Source organism: Bactrocera tryoni, chromosome 2 (genome assembly GCF_016617805.1).
Source record: "Bactrocera tryoni isolate S06 chromosome 2, CSIRO_BtryS06_freeze2, whole genome shotgun sequence".
NCBI classification, from domain to species: domain Eukaryota; kingdom Metazoa; phylum Arthropoda; class Insecta; order Diptera; family Tephritidae; genus Bactrocera; species Bactrocera tryoni.
In genome coordinates this window covers 50,089,818-50,105,743 of record NC_052500.1, presented here as the reverse complement: position 1 = coordinate 50,105,743, position 15,926 = coordinate 50,089,818, and the positions used below count along the sequence as shown (strand labels likewise).

The 15,926-nt window shown below is 37.4% G+C and overlaps 1 protein-coding gene across 1 annotated transcript; it reads left to right on the top strand.

The window, feature by feature from the left end:
- The first annotated feature begins 5,718 nt into the window (after nt 1-5,718).
- Nucleotides 5,719-7,912, top strand: LOC120769138 (bifunctional 3'-phosphoadenosine 5'-phosphosulfate synthase). The gene has a single exon (XM_040096011.1). It carries the CDS (start codon nt 5,957-5,959, stop codon nt 7,832-7,834), a length of 1,878 nt encoding a protein of 625 aa, XP_039951945.1. The 5' UTR covers nt 5,719-5,956; the 3' UTR covers nt 7,835-7,912.
- Nucleotides 7,913-15,926: the final 8,014 nt, after the last annotated feature.

The following is a 15,926-nucleotide window of genomic DNA, read 5'->3' as shown; positions in this document are numbered from 1 at the left end:
TTTCGAGGCTAACGTTATTGTTGGTCTTAATACTGGTTCCAAGATAAACGGAATTAGCTACGACTTCGAAGTTATGACTGTCAACATTGACGTGGGAGCCAAGTCGCGAGTACGACGACTGTTTGCTTGATGACAGGAGATATTTCGTCTTGCCCCTGTTCACTGCCAGACTCATTTGCTTCGCTTCCTTATACAGTCTGGAAAAAGTAGAACTAACGGCGCTGTTGTTGAAGCCAATGATATCAATATCATAGGCGTACGCCAGCAGCTGTACAGTCTTATAAATTGTTGTCTTTATTAAGATATTTATGGAGCTCGAATTATTTTCTCCAGCAATAGATTGAAGAAGTCGCACGATAGGGAGGCGCCTTCTCTAAAAGCACGTTTGGTATCGCAGGGCTCGGAGAAGTTCTTCCCGATCCTGACGGAACTTTTGGTATTGCTCAACGTCAGTTTACACAGCCGTATTAGTTTTGCGGGGATACCAAATTCAGACATCGTGACATAAAGGTAGCTCCTTTTCGTGCTGTCAAAAGCAGCTTAGAAATCGACGAAGTGGTGGTGTGTGTCGATTCTACTTTCACGAGTCTTTTCCAAGATTTGGCGCATGGTGAATATCTGGTCAGTTGTTGATGGAAGGAATCAATATTTTCAAATATCCGTACGTACTTCTATGGCTATTCTCTTGTAGACTAACGACGATTTTTTTACAGTTATGGATGTTAAATGTCCCTCCGTCGCGCGTTTAAATAAAATGATTAATGACACATCGCACGATTTCTTTATTATAGTCAACAAAATTAACCGAAAAACAAATTTTTCATCAGCTTGAAGTGCAACCTTGATAAATGTTTCATTAACTCTGTGAAATAATGAATCTGCACTTGATTTGGTACCCGCTACAGTGGCCATACCCCTTAATATACCCTGTAGAGGGTAAAACAGCTATTCGTTATTCAACCGATTGGACTATCACAGTTATGTTAAGTACTTTTCACTCCATATAGTACAATGACTGCTCGGAACATGAGATTTAGGAGACCACCTTGAGAGTATACATAAACTTCGGTACCCGAAATCAGCCCTACCTTTCTTGTATATAAGCAAAATTAAAAATTGGAATAAAGAGTTTTACTTTTTATTTACAAAAATATTTTAGCGCACTTATGGTATTACCTGTATATTAATATATTATGTAGGTGAGTATGCATTTGCGTATATAAATAGTCAATATTCACACATTTACACTTTTCTAGAACACCGAATGATTAGCATAGAGTTTAGCGCACGCTAACATTGCGCGCTAAATGAACTAACCAGCGTTTTGTATTGTTAAATGGAGCAACAACAAAATATTTATCCATTAAATAATATCCGAATCGCACAAAAAGTGTTCGTAACATGTAAACGAGGTGAACAATTAACAAATTTTGTGCCCAACCTAATCCGTATTAGTGAATATATGCAAACGAAATCATTGGCAAGTAATTGCTAACAAATTGCTACAATGTTCATACGACAACCAAACAAAGCACTCATATGCATATATGTATGTATATGTGCATATAAACATATATATGGCTTTGTATGTATGTATGAGTCAGAAACGCTGGTGAAGCTTGAGCTACTGACTGGTCCGTCTATTTGGCTTGCGATTCATTATGTGGAAACATGGTGAAAAAGTTTACAAGAAATATCCAGCAAGTAACAACAAATACATCTGTATATGTGAATGAACAAATGTAAGCGTTGTAAGTAAGTTACAGACAACTGCCACAAATGGTGGCAGGAATGTGGCAAAAACCGCACACTAACTAAGCAATAAACGTTACAGCAGGCAAAAAGCAGAATAAATGCGGTCTTAAGTTCGAGACATACATATGTATGTATGTGTACACGCATAGAAGACTTTGAGATCAGTATTGACTTGGAAATTTTATGCATTTCTGAATCTATGCTTGAATGATCGTTGGCTAGCACAGTGGTGTAATTTACTAAAATATTAAATAATTTATTGTGACTAAGAAAAAGGCAAAATAGATCCCTTAATAAAATAATTTTTTGAATAAGCTACAACTGCTTATAAATACCATATACCACTATGAGCAAAAAAATAGTAAGATTTTGTTCATAATTTTAAAATTCTTCATTTATTATTCAAAATCTATGTCGTGCCCTTAAAGTAATCCGCTTTGCCCCCAATACACTTGGGTCAACGTTTTTTTCAATCCTTGAAACAGTTGGTAAAGCCAATTTCTGGAATAGCCTCAATGCGCGTAGCGGTTCAGGTATACTGTCTTTAATTACTCAAAACGGCTTCAAAACGGCAGTTGCTGAATAGGCAAAAATCACACAAAGATAAATCTGGTGAATACGGTGGTTGCGTCACGATATTAGTCGAAAATTTGGCGAAAAACTCACGAAGAATCAATGCAGTATATGACGGTGCATTATCGTGGTGCAAAAAGCAAGTGTTGTCGGCCCATAATTCCGGCCTACTTTTACGAATAGCTTCACGCAAATGGCGCATAATTGTCAAATAGTTGTTGACAGTTTGACCGGTCGGAAGCAATTCGGAGTGCACCACAGCTCGATAATCGAAGAAAACTGTCAATATAGCCTTGATTTTTAACCTAATTTGACATGGTTTTTTTGGGTCACCTTTGCCGCGATATTCGGCCGATTGATCGTCTGTTTCCGGGTCATAATCATGGATCTAAGACTCATCGTTGGTAATAATAGATTTCATGACGTCCTGGTGTTCGGAAAGCATTATTTCACAGAAGTTAACGCGACGCTGTTTTTCGAAAAAGTCTAGTGATTTTGGAACCTGTCGTGCTTTCATTTTTCCTAGGCCCAGAAGATTTTTCAAAATGGTTTAACCTTCCGATATTCCAACCATGCCAGTAAGAACTCTAACAGGATAAAAATAGGACTAAGTCGATTTTAGAAAATTCAATACACCAATCGTTACAATTCTTTAAAACCTTTCAAATTAGGCTCCTTTTGCAGCGCTGCCATTGCGATTTCCAAGCATTGAAGGCGTCACAGAAAGCATGATCCGGAATGGCCTTGAGAGCCGAGGTGCATGCTGCTTGGATCTGTCGTCTCAGAATGCTTGCCTGTCAGGCAAGGAAACAAAAAAAAGTCCGGAGAGGCCACATCTGGGCTGTAGGGCGGCTGCGGAAGCGTTGGGATGCCGGCCTTGGTTAGGTAGCTGTTCACATGAAAGGCGGTGTGAGCCGAAGCGTTGTCGTGGTGCAACTTCCAATCGGCTGCAATGTCTTGTCGGATCCGATTGACCCTTCGTCTGAGTCTCTTAAGGACTTCCACGTAAAATTTGGAATTGACGGTTTGTTCAGGAGGAACAAATTCATGATGGACGATGCCTTTGATGTCACAAAAGACAACGAGCATCGAGCATGCTTGATCATTTCAAAGTCTCCCTCGCAGATTCTCCGAGTTTCACACAAAATTTACATAATCGCGTACCTCTGCTTTAACGAACGCTGCATTTTCGGCTTTAACCACTCGCAGAAACACGTCGCGTGTGTCTAGCCGCTCGTTCGTTAGCTAGGAACGGCCTCTACCGAATCCAGACTCCGAAGTACAGTCGCGGAGGAAGAACATCAGTCCTATTACTTTCCGGACAAACCCTGTACATTGCTGTTGAATCATAACAAAATCAAGCCATTGTTGAAGTGGTAATGAAAAATGGATCACTTACGACAACTTGAACTAAAAACGGTCCTGGAATGTACTGCTATATATTTGGTAGGATTTGCAGGGAACTATCAACAATGAGATCTTTTGATGCAGTATTGTAACAATCAATAGGAAGGGAATTGTGTTCCACCAGGACAACACCAGGACACACACATCGATAATGACTGTCCAAAAGCTCCATAAAATTGTTTGAAAAGTTCTAATGCGTCCTTCTTATAGTCCGAACTTTGTACCTAGTGATTAATACCTATTCCAGTCTGTGGCGAATAGTTTCGCTGATTGGAAATTCACTTCAAGTCTAGCTTGTGAAAATCATGTGTAAAAGGGAGAGAATTGAATTCAATAATTTTTTTCTTCTAATTTTAACTTTCAAAGGGTTATAGGTAAATTAAGCGCTTATGAGGCCTTGAGAAAGAACGTGGTTTGGGTGGTTTGGTGCTTATTGACTGTTGGCTAAAATTTGTACTAGTATGTGTTTACAATATGTTACATTTTCCTAACACATCCGAACAAATATAAAAGTTCAACGCCGAAATCTGCGAATACCCAACGAAATCGAAAGACAAAAGAGTGGGGAATCGCCAAGTGAGCACACAGAAAGAAGTGAGAGAAATAAGGAAACCGCCAAACTCGCAATGAGCACGCAGGCCAACAAAATGCCGCTTTTCTACTTGAGAGTATGAGTAAGCTGATTTTTTTTGCTGCTTTTGATATTATTACTTTGTTGTTGCTGTTCCTGTTGGCGATGGTGTGCACATTGGCGCCCACTAGTATGAAATGTTGCTCCCTCTGTGCGCCATAAATAATATTTTTTCGCATAAAATATGTTATCCGATTTTCATGGCATGCCGAATAGCGGCAATATTTCATTTTTTATTACCTTACGCTCTATGCCTGTAAGAGTGAGAGTGCGAGTGTGAGTGTAAGTTGCAGTGTATGTACCACCGTACGCTCATACATTATTGCCGGTTACCTTTGCATAGTGAAAAAAGAAATATTTGTGTTCATGCCACCAACATCCTCGCCAGCTCAACGCGCAGTTATTCATGTCATATTTTCTTACAATCCGCTCAAAATGTAACACCACCCCCTTCAACCCATACACAAACACATATATCAGCGCCCACAAAAACCGTTAAATAGGAAACGCACACATTCATAGTATTCTTGTATCTTGTTTCGAACACCTCTATAACAACGCGCCTAAGTGTATGCAAGTGAGTCGATATTTTTTACATTATTGTCCAGTACTGCGAAATGTTTGTCAATGGCGAAGGTTTTCAATCAAATCATGATTTTAAAATACACATAATTAACTGGACCTTGTCTGCAGAAAATTACGTGTTAAGAGGTAACTGATTGATAACACAAAAGAAATGAACATATTGAAGCCTGCAGCAGTTGCAGTGACGAATATAATATGTAAATTCGAATAAAAAGAAGCGAAAATGATGGCATGTCTTATTAAATTTAATCTCTCATAAGACTCATTTATTCAGATCTGCCCAGTAGAATGATCATAAGTTTAGAATAGAAGATCTTTGAAGTTTACAAAATTAGATTTCTACTAAACTAACATCTCCTTTGGAACTATAGGCGTAAATGAAAAAAATTCTGTCTATGTATCGGGAGAACATCGGATAAATAACTCACTCTCCGAAATTAAATCTCTACTAGTTAAAAAAAATAGTATTCCAATTATGATACCAACAATAATCCAATAATAATCAATATATTGTATCGGTATTCACACAACTTTTAAGTTATTTAATTACTGTTTTCTGCCAACACTGAAATCAGTTTATTGTATTTCCCAACAGATGGTGCTAAATAAAAGCTTTACAATTACTGCTTGCGAAAAACTGCAGGTTTTTTATCAAAGACATAAATCATCGCTTTTCGGTCACCTGATTAATATCGCTATTACTATTAATTATATCTGGCAACATTGGGAGCTAATTTTAAGCTGTCAAAAGTTGTTAAATTGTCCAGCTGAAAGGAGAAATTTTTAAAAGATTGTGCCTTATCAATAAAAGATATGACAGTTCAACGCCAGTAATATTCGATTAGTTAATGAATATTAACGTGTATTCTTGCCGGTTAATAGTGTTCGGAGTTCTTTTGATTTAATGCTGATAATATAGAAAAGTTGAAATAAAAAGACGGTGTTTGTTTTGCTATTGGGAATAAATTGGTCTAACTAACTTTCTTTAACATACATATTTCCACAATGAGCGAAGAATCTTCAAAGAAAAAACAAAAAACGTGCCTTCAAGTTGCAACAAATGTTTCTGAACAAAAACACAATGTAACAAGAGAGCTCAGAGGCAATAGCTTAGGTTTATGTCGTGGCTTTCGAGGATGTACCATTTGGCTCACTGGTCTGAGCGGCGCTGGCAAAACATCCATTGCATTTGAGTTAGAAGCTTATCTAGTATTACGTGGCATTCCAGCATATGGACTTGATGGTGACAACATACGCACGGGATTAAATAAAAATTTGGGTTTTACACCAGCTGATCGTCAAGAAAACATACGAAGGGTCGGGGAGGTGGCAAAATTATTTGCTGACAGTGGAGTGATTGCGATTTGCAGTTTTGTTTCACCGTTTGCTGAAGATCGCGATTTAGTTAGAAAAATTCATAAAGAAGCCGATTTAAAATTTTACGAAGTTTTTGTGGATACTCCATTGTCTGTATGCGAGTCTCGTGATGTAAAGGGTCTTTATAAGAAAGCACGAGAAGGTGTAATAAAGGGATTCACTGGAATAACACAGGATTATGAAAAACCTGTACAACCTGAGCTTGTTATTAACACTGCCGGATTTACTATAAAAGAATCTACACAGTTAGTAATAAATCTTCTGCAAGAAGAGGGAATAATTCCAAAAAGTAAGGCAAATTCAAATGAAATCGAAGAATTGTTTGTAGAACCAAAACTAAAAGAATCACTTCTGCATGAAGCAAAATCATTACATTCGATCCCTTTAACCGATGTAGATCTGCAGTGGGTTCAAGTTTTATCGGAAGGATGGGCACATCCGCTAAAAGGTTTCATGAGAGAAGATATTTTTTTGCAGACAATACATTTCAATTCAATTGCTACTGACGACGCCACAACTCGTAAAAATCAGTCAGTTCCAATTGTTTTGGCAGTGACAGAGGACATAAAAAATAAACTAGATGGCGTATCGTCTGTGGCGCTTACATATAAAGGCAACCCGGTGGCCATTATGCGTAAGCCAGAGTTTTATTTTCAACGTAAAGAGGAGAGAGTATCACGTCAATTTGGCACAAGTCATGAAGACCATCCATATATCAAGATTATTGCTCAGGGTGGAGACTATTTGGTCGGCGGAGACTTGGAAGTTTTAGAACGAATACGTTGGAATGATGGTTTAGATCAATACAGATTAACACCAAACGAATTACGAGCAAAATTTAAAGAAATGGGAGCGGACGCAATCTTTGCATTTCAATTAAGAAATCCAATTCACAATGGTCACGCACTACTAATGCAAGATACAAAACGTCAATTAATTGAAAGAGGATTTAAGAAACCAGTTTTATTGCTGCATCCCCTTGGGGGTTGGACAAAAGATGATGATGTCCCCTTGCCCGTAAGAATTGCTCAACACCAAGCAGTACTTGATTCTGGAGTTTTAAAAGCAGAAGACACTATATTAGCTATTTTCCCCTCACCAATGATGTACGCTGGGCCAACTGAAGTGCAATGGCATGCAAAAGCAAGAATGAATGCAGGGGCAAATTTTTACATTGTTGGTCGGGACCCAGCAGGTGTACCACATCCTAATAAAACACTTTACCCTGATGGCAATCTTTTTGATGCGACACACGGTGCGCGAGTGCTAAAAATGGCACCTGGTTTGGACACTATAGAAATATTACCCTTCCGAGTAGCTGCATATGACAAAAGCAATTCACGCATGGCTTTCTTTGATCCAAGCCGTAAAGACGAATTCGAGTTTATATCAGGTACCAAAATGCGTACATTAGCCAGAACGGGACAGTTACCGCCTAATGGATTCATGGTGCCGGAAGCGTGGAAAATATTATCGGAATATTACCAGTCGTTATTAAGCCAGTAAGGGTTAGTTTTTTTACAAATATTAGCAAAATTATACAAAATCATATACCTACATATGTATGTATTTATGTACGTTTATATACCCTCTATGTATTTTAAAAGTTTTTAAATTATACTTTGAAAGTGTCAATCTTTTTAATTTAATTATTTTTTAGTAAAAATGCATAAATTATTTATATTCCTATGTCTAAATACTACTTTTATGATTGTAAATCATATAGTAATATATGTATGTAGCTCCCAGCGACAAATTTATTTGAACTTCCTTTGTAATATTGCTAGAAAAATAACTACATTTCATTTGTTAATGTAAACTTTTTTTTACTTATGACCCATGTCATACGATTGAAAGTGGTTACTTTTCGATCCGTTATTTCTTAAGCTGGAAAATTTTGGTAGCTAAACCTACTTATTTTTTTATATAAATGCGTATGTACTTTGAATTTAGTTATAAGTAACAATGTTTGTTAGATTATGTGTTAAGCTCAAATTTATTTACATTTTTTTCTTGATTTTGTGCCTTTTTTATGTTATATTATACTTGTATTAATAAAAAAAAACGTTAATCTTATATTGCGCAACCAAAAATTTGTTTTTGCTTGTACCTAACGGTATTACAAACCCAACGCGTGTCTTTAAAATATGTAAAATGTTTTAAACTGGTTTTTAGAAGAAGAAGGTAAGGTAGAAGGTTCTATAAATACGTAGTACAAACGTAGTAGTAGCATTGACACTTTCATACCGATGTAAAAATAATGAAAGGCTAACTATGTAAGTATGTATCTAAGCATAGCAACTTAGTTTTAGTCTTTTCTACGAAAAGTTATAACTTCTTTGCAAAGAAATTTATGGCCAACGATGACATAGTAAATACGTTAGCGTTACTTTTTAGTGTGAAATTTTTATGCATGTTCACAAACAAACTATAACGCTAGTATATACATATGTATTTCTGTAATTAAAACAACATTAGTTGTTTTTTCTCGACATCATGTTGCTTCTTATGGTCACTTAGCCTAGATGGGGCTCTATAACATACATATATACATACATACTTACATACATATGTATGTATATACAAACTTTCCATTTGATCGTGTGACCGAGCCTGTATATAAAATCTGTTATTTACATGGGTAAAGAAATAAGATTTCGTAAAGTTTAAATTTAAAAAAAAAGAGTTTGTCTGAAACTGCAGAGAGCGTTTCCAAAAAAAAATTAGCTTGGGAAATAAGGAAAATCCTAATGTATTATATATAAATATGTATGTACGCTCTTTGCAAAATACTTTCCAAAATGACGTTAAAAATATGGTAAACTTCAAACATTATTTAAAAATATTAAAAATTATTTTCTAGTTAACCTATCATCCTCAACTCTCTCCAAACTCGTTATCAATAAAAATTATATTGACCAAAACAGAAATAATAAGTAAGGAGGGGCTAAATTCAGGTGTAACCGAACATTTCATACCCTTGCAACTTGAAGGGTTCAAAGTCGGGGAAATACCATGCGTAAGGTTTGTTAGTTATATGGAGTCTAGGGCAAGTTTTCACCCCATTTTAGATACAAAGATACACTGTTATTTGAAAAATACGCTCCCCCAATTTCATTAGAATAACTCCCACATTGGCCGATATACATATGTAGTATAAAGTCAACTAGAAGTTTGCCCAAATTTCAACAACATATCTCACAAATAGGCCAATATTTTTGGCAAAAAGTCAGCCATAAGCAGCATTGACTTGGAAAACAATCCAAGCCAAATTTCGTGAAGGTATCTCGTCAAATACTAATCATGCTGATCATTATGTATATATGTATATTATAGGGTCTCCGACGCTTCTTCTAAAGGTTACAAACTTCTTATAGGGTATATTATACAAATAATTCGTGTGCAAATTCCTATGACTAATTAGTAAAATTTTATTATGTTTATAATTTTGACTTTTCAACGTTTTCGTTCTTATGTATGCCGTATGTACGTACATATGTACGTCAAAAGTAAGAATGAAAATCGAAAACTATATTAAGTTAAACTAATCAACGAATTTGTGCCAACAACTGTATGTATAACTATATGCAGGTATGTACATAAGTATGTAAATATGCGCTGGAGATAAAGGTTTAACATTTGAACAACTGCTCGTAATGAATTCTATCTGCTAAGTGTGTATATAAGTTTGTATATATTGTTTCTATAACAACAATTGTATATATGCATATATTACTAACCCAAATTATTGTTGATTTTTTTATCGTTTACGTTTTTAAATAAATATTATTTTAAATCCACACTATCTACCTTTTCACTCGTTATTAATTTTTAATGTTTATTTCAATGATCAGAGAAATGAAATGCTGAGAAAAAATTTAATTAAGCATCGTCATACATACATACATACATATGTAGGTATACAACAATGCATAGTGAGTACTTGATATTCTGTATGTATGAATATTCGTTTAAATGTATTGGAAAACATCAAAGATTTATCATTTTCATTAACCGCAAGTTATTTAGCTCATGCTTCCCTTGACTTTGCTTTGGTATGTTGTAATATGATTGTATGAAAAATTATGACCAGCAAAACTAATTTTGATTTCCTGGCAAAAAAATTCAATTTTTTATATCTGAAGCAGCTACGTTTACATTTTTTTTAAATTTAATGCATTATGTAAAGGTTTCAAAATAACAAACACATTCTATAATTTTGCTGACAATGCTAATGAAGAACGAAATTCGGGGAACCAAGTAAGGAAGACCTAAGTTCGGGTGTAATCGAATGTTGCCAATTATTGAGATTGTAATGTTGCTTTGGACAGTAATAATCTGTGTCAAAGTTCGTGAAAGTATTTTTTCAAATAAAAGTTTTCCAACCATGTACTGGACTTTAATCGATCACTTAATATGAATATCGTTGGTTCTGACAAATGGGCACCTTCTTGGGGAAAAAAAGACGAAAGCAAAATTTCAGTTCGACATTTAAAAAAACTGGGGAACTACGTTATGTATCAATAAACAGCTAGACATGGCTTATTCATCTCAGCTCGTAACGATGATCATTTATATATACATTTTAAAGGCTCGCCGACATTTTCTTCCGGTTATTACAAACATCGAGACAAACTTAATGTTCTGGTATTGTAAAATGGATCCATTACAACAACACTAAATGCAAAAAATTGTGTGTGAAACCTGGCCGAGCAACCATATTGACGGCAAAGCCAAATATCCATGGCGCCAAGGTGGAATGAGAAAGGATTGCAGTATTGTGAGCTTATAACATGGGATAAAACCCTTTTTGAGGTATGCCGAAAAATGCACGGATTTCGCGACTAGACAAGCAATAATTATCCATCATAACCACCTCTCCAAGGCCGATTAAAAACTATTTGAACAGTGGCTATCGGTGGTTCAGAACTCTCACGACTAACATTTCTCTTCTAGCTACCGTTTGTGCCGGTCGAGGCAGAACGCCTTCATTGGAATGAGGTTAAGAACAGCGTACAAAAGTTGGTTTCTTTACTAATTCTTGACTTCCATGCTGATGTAGTTCTTTTAAGATAGAGTCCCCAAATTACCAGAAAGGAAAGAAGAACTTGTACTCAGCAAGTTTGAACGATTTAGCTTTAGATTGTGAGATACATAAGTATGTATGTATATACATATGTTATATATGTACATTTCACGCCCGCCCTAGAAACCTTTCGTACTTCCTAATTTGATTCAAAATCTTCTAATTTTTACTCAATTTAACCATTTGGTCAAAGAAACTATTGTACTTTATTACAACACGTTTCGAGAGTATGAAAATTGAAGAAAGCGAGAAAATCGAGAACAAACAATGAAGTAGTTCTTAATGTTAGAAATAGGTTCGTTGAACTTTGTAAACAAGCCTAAGGCACTAAAAACCATAAGTGGTAAAACATGCCACAAAGATCATCAAGAAGCGTGTTAAGCAAACGTACAGTCATCTGTGTAAGCAGAAATCTATCTTAGCTTAGCCAAGATACAACAGCTTCCAACTCATAACACACATAGAACTAAATACATACTTGAGTATGTAGTATGTATGTGCCCATTCTTTTTTGCATGCAATTATTGAGCTAACTTATTAGCCGTCTTCGACACGCTACTTTTCTGCCCGCCATATTTGATTCTTGTAAAAAAATTTACATACATATGTATGTAAAAAAAACAACATTCAGTATACATTCAGTATAATAGAATATACGACTTTTTTAAAGTGTAATATAATATATCATAACCACAGCGATTCCCGCTTTGCGAATATATTTTGTTACCAAAGCCAAACTTATCCTCAGCCTTCAAGAGACAAATGCAATGCTTTTATTTTTCTCGCTAAGGTGCTATTGCCGTTCTTAGCATTGTGTTCGTGAAAAAAATATACCGGAAATATTTTTTGAAGAGAACTGCAATAGGTAGTATATATTTCTGAGAATCCAAAGAACTGGATGGCACACATTTCGCCAAGATTAGCATATATTTACGACTATTGCAGAGCAATTAAATTTAGCCGGTTGACAAGAAACATAAAAAATTGCCAACAGAAGCAAACACCTACTACTTTGTGACGTTCAAAGTGAAATGCTGATTATGAAATTCTTCTTCCTACGAGTTTGTTTCAGTAATGTTGTTACAGTGGCGTAGCTAGGGGGGAGCGTGGGGGCCGAAGGGGGCCGTCGCCCCGGGCGCAACGTCTTGGGGGCGGCAAAACGATCTTCGCTGTTTTTTAATATTCAGAAAAATACTTCAACAAATTTTTTTGCTAAATTTATTATAAAAGATAGAGATGTACACTCACAATGTAATAATCTGAATAACAATGAAAAATATTAATTTTTACTACTCTTCAGTCTTTGAATTTGTCTTATATCTTTCTTAAAAATAGTGATAGAACTTAAAAATGCACTTTTCTAGCTTTGATCGCAGCAAAATCACATATCATATCATTGTAATTTAAAGTTGAAGCAGTTTCACATTCTATTCTGTCCAATCGCAAGATTGGACAGTCTACTCCGACACATGGTCGATCTCAAGTAAGATTTAATGAATTTAAGTTTGCTAAAAGATCTTTCACAAGATGCAACTGATACAGGTATTCAGTAGTATTCTTAAAGCTGTTGCTAACGTCTTGTAGGCTTCCAGTCCCATTGAAGAAATGTATAATAAAACTTTTTCTGGCGAAAATCCAATTTGTTCTTCGTTTTTCTTCGCTCTCTTTAATAAAAGTAGGACGTCTTGGATGTCACTGTATAAATCTTTGTTATCCAAGTCATCTGGATAGGATGCGGCAAGTTGCTGGTTCTATAATTTGTTCAAAATCACAAAGAAACCCAAAACAGTCATTAAGCTTTTCCAAATTTGTGAAACGGGTGATATTTCCATTGATAGCTTATCCAGAATTTCGATCATACTGCGCCATATACAGGTACATATACATGTACAGGTTTTATCACAATAAATTATTGTCCTTTTTGTCAGATCATTGAGTGTTTTTCTAAGAGAATTTTGCTAAAAATGTGACTCAAAGTGATTTTTCATAATGTTTTTGAGGTTAATCGAATTCGTGAATAAAGGGGGATAAAGGGGGGCAGCAGATCATCCTTGGCCCCGGGCGCCCGAAGTTGTAGCTACGTCACTGTGTTGTTATCAACTTTTTTTCGTCTCCAACGAGATTCGCCCCTACATAACCGGAAATAACTGGGCTTAACATCCGTCCAAGAGTTGTCAACTCGGCAATTCCATTACAAAACTATTTTATGAAAGTTGTATGCAGGTGTCATAGTAACTTTTTATACTCCTGCAGCATGTTGGTACAGGGTACAAAGGTTTTGTTAACCTAACGGTTGTTTGTATCACCTCAAATTATCGAGTTAGATATAAAGTTATACATATGTATGTATAGAAATGATCGGTATGATGAGGCGAGTTGAATTCCAAGTGACTGTTTATCCGTTCGTCCGTCAGTCTATCTATCTGTGCAAACCGTAACTTGAGTAACAATTGAGATGTCGCAATGAAACTTGGTACACGGAAGACGAGTTCGTAAGTGGGCGTAACCGGACCACTGCCACACTCACAAAGTGTCATTAAATGAAAACTTATAAAGAATCTAAGCACTAAATTAAGTACAAAGCTGCAATTTGTCACAGGGAGTCCTATTGGCAAGAGGCAGCTGTGGCTAAAAAAATGGACTTGGTCCCGCCCTCTAAAAGGTTTAATGTATTTATCTCCCAAACCATTCAAGCTAAAACAGCCAAATTCGCTCAGAACAAATTACATAAGCACCCCTACCTACACTGTAAAAATGAATGATAATCCTGCATAGTGCATGTGTACTGGGACCTTTAGTTGACTTTTTACTGAAAATATCGGCCAACGTGTGAGATATATAATCGAAATTTGGAGAGATTCTTTTCTGATAGTAGTATGTCTGGAAAGGGTTAAATCGGATCAATACTTCCATTGCCAAGTTTTTCGAACTTCTGGGTGACTTATACCTCATATATATTTTTTATTGTAACTGTATATAAGGAAATAAGCCTCTGCAAAAACAACGTTAAAATCAGATTGATTGAATTTTGTAGTTTTCTTTATAAAGGCATAAGGACATTTGATTATTAACGATAGCGATTAGGGCGAAAGAATAGAATACAAAAGAAAAAAGAAAAGATAAAGTACAGCGAAATTCCCTTGTTGTTTTGTGTTGATCCCAAATTAAGAAAGAAAATGCGACAATTCGATCATTCGTATTAACAGGCTCACTTATGTCCAAACCGTAAAGCGGAAGAGCGGCCAGATCACGCCGCAGGAGCTCCCAGCTCCCAAAAGGATGAGGGGCGGCAACACAAAGGATAAGGGATGAGGATGCTGTTAAAGGCATCCGCATGGCTGTACTTCCTTAAAACTACCCGGCGAAGTCGCTCGGATCGGAGGAGCTTACCGTGCTCCAGGACCTCCTCATGGAAGAGGTATTCAGAGGGAATAAATACGCGGCGTCCTTCCTTGGGGTGGAGTTTAAAGGAGGTATGCTGCAGGTGGACTGCAAGTACGAGACGTCCGTCAACTGTCTGCGGGAGTTCGCCCCAAAGCTGGAAGGCTGGAAGGGTCCGTCCTCTGTGCGAGAAGGGCGGAAGACTTGCCAATCATGCATAGCATGACAATGTTCCTCCCCCGTTGCGGGGAGAAGCCCTATGAGTTCGCCCTAGGTCTGGTGAAGAGCTAAAACCTGGGCCTCAGTATCGCAGCTTGGCGCGTCGTCAGCAGCAAGATGGAAGAAATAGGAGATATGAAATGTTGGAGACTGTACTTGTACATAGACGAAGAGTCGTACAAGTACGTCCGAGCAGCGAGCTTCCGCCTGTTTTACAGGTTCAGCACGGAGCAAGGCAGCAGACAAGTCTGTGACTCAACAAAGCAGGAGTATCGTAAAACAGGCAGCGACTGTAACAGCCCCGGAGGTGGACGAGGTTGCGAATCAGCCCAGCGAGAGCAGGGCTGGGCAGGCTAAGCCTGCGGCGACCCCCGACGTTCCTGCTGATAGTTCCTGCGGCAGGGAGCAGAGCTACCCTCCACCCAGTAACTCCTCGAGGGACTAGGAGACCCACTGGATGGCAGCGCGGTTGACGGTGGGGATGAGGATCTGCTACTCCTCAAACCACTATTATAGTGGCCGTCAACACGGAAGTCGCCCAGGTGAACCTGCATCACGCGGCGACAGCTTCAGCTGTCATAACGAGCAGGTTCACAGCGGATAAATTGGGCATCCTGCTGATCCAAGAGCCTTGGGTCCATAGAGGAGAGGTTAAAAGCCTCAAGACGGAGTGCAATAAGGCAATCTGGGATCTCTCTAGCGAGAGACCTAGAACTTGTAAAGTGCTCCGGAATAATATTGAATTCTTCCGCATTTCAGAGTTCCTGACGCAGGATCTGGTAGCGGTGTAAGCCAGGGACTTCGAAGGCAAGGACTTCGTCCTGGCTTCAGCCTATTTTCCAGGGGAGGCATCCACGGCACCCCCGGAGGTGGTGGAAAGGCTGGTGGAGAACTGTATAAGATACAGGCCTC

Coding starts and splice junctions, on each gene's coding strand:
- LOC120769138 (XM_040096011.1), top strand. CDS start 5,957: ATGAGCGAAGAATCTTCAAAGAAAAAACAAAAAACGTGCCTTCAAGTT.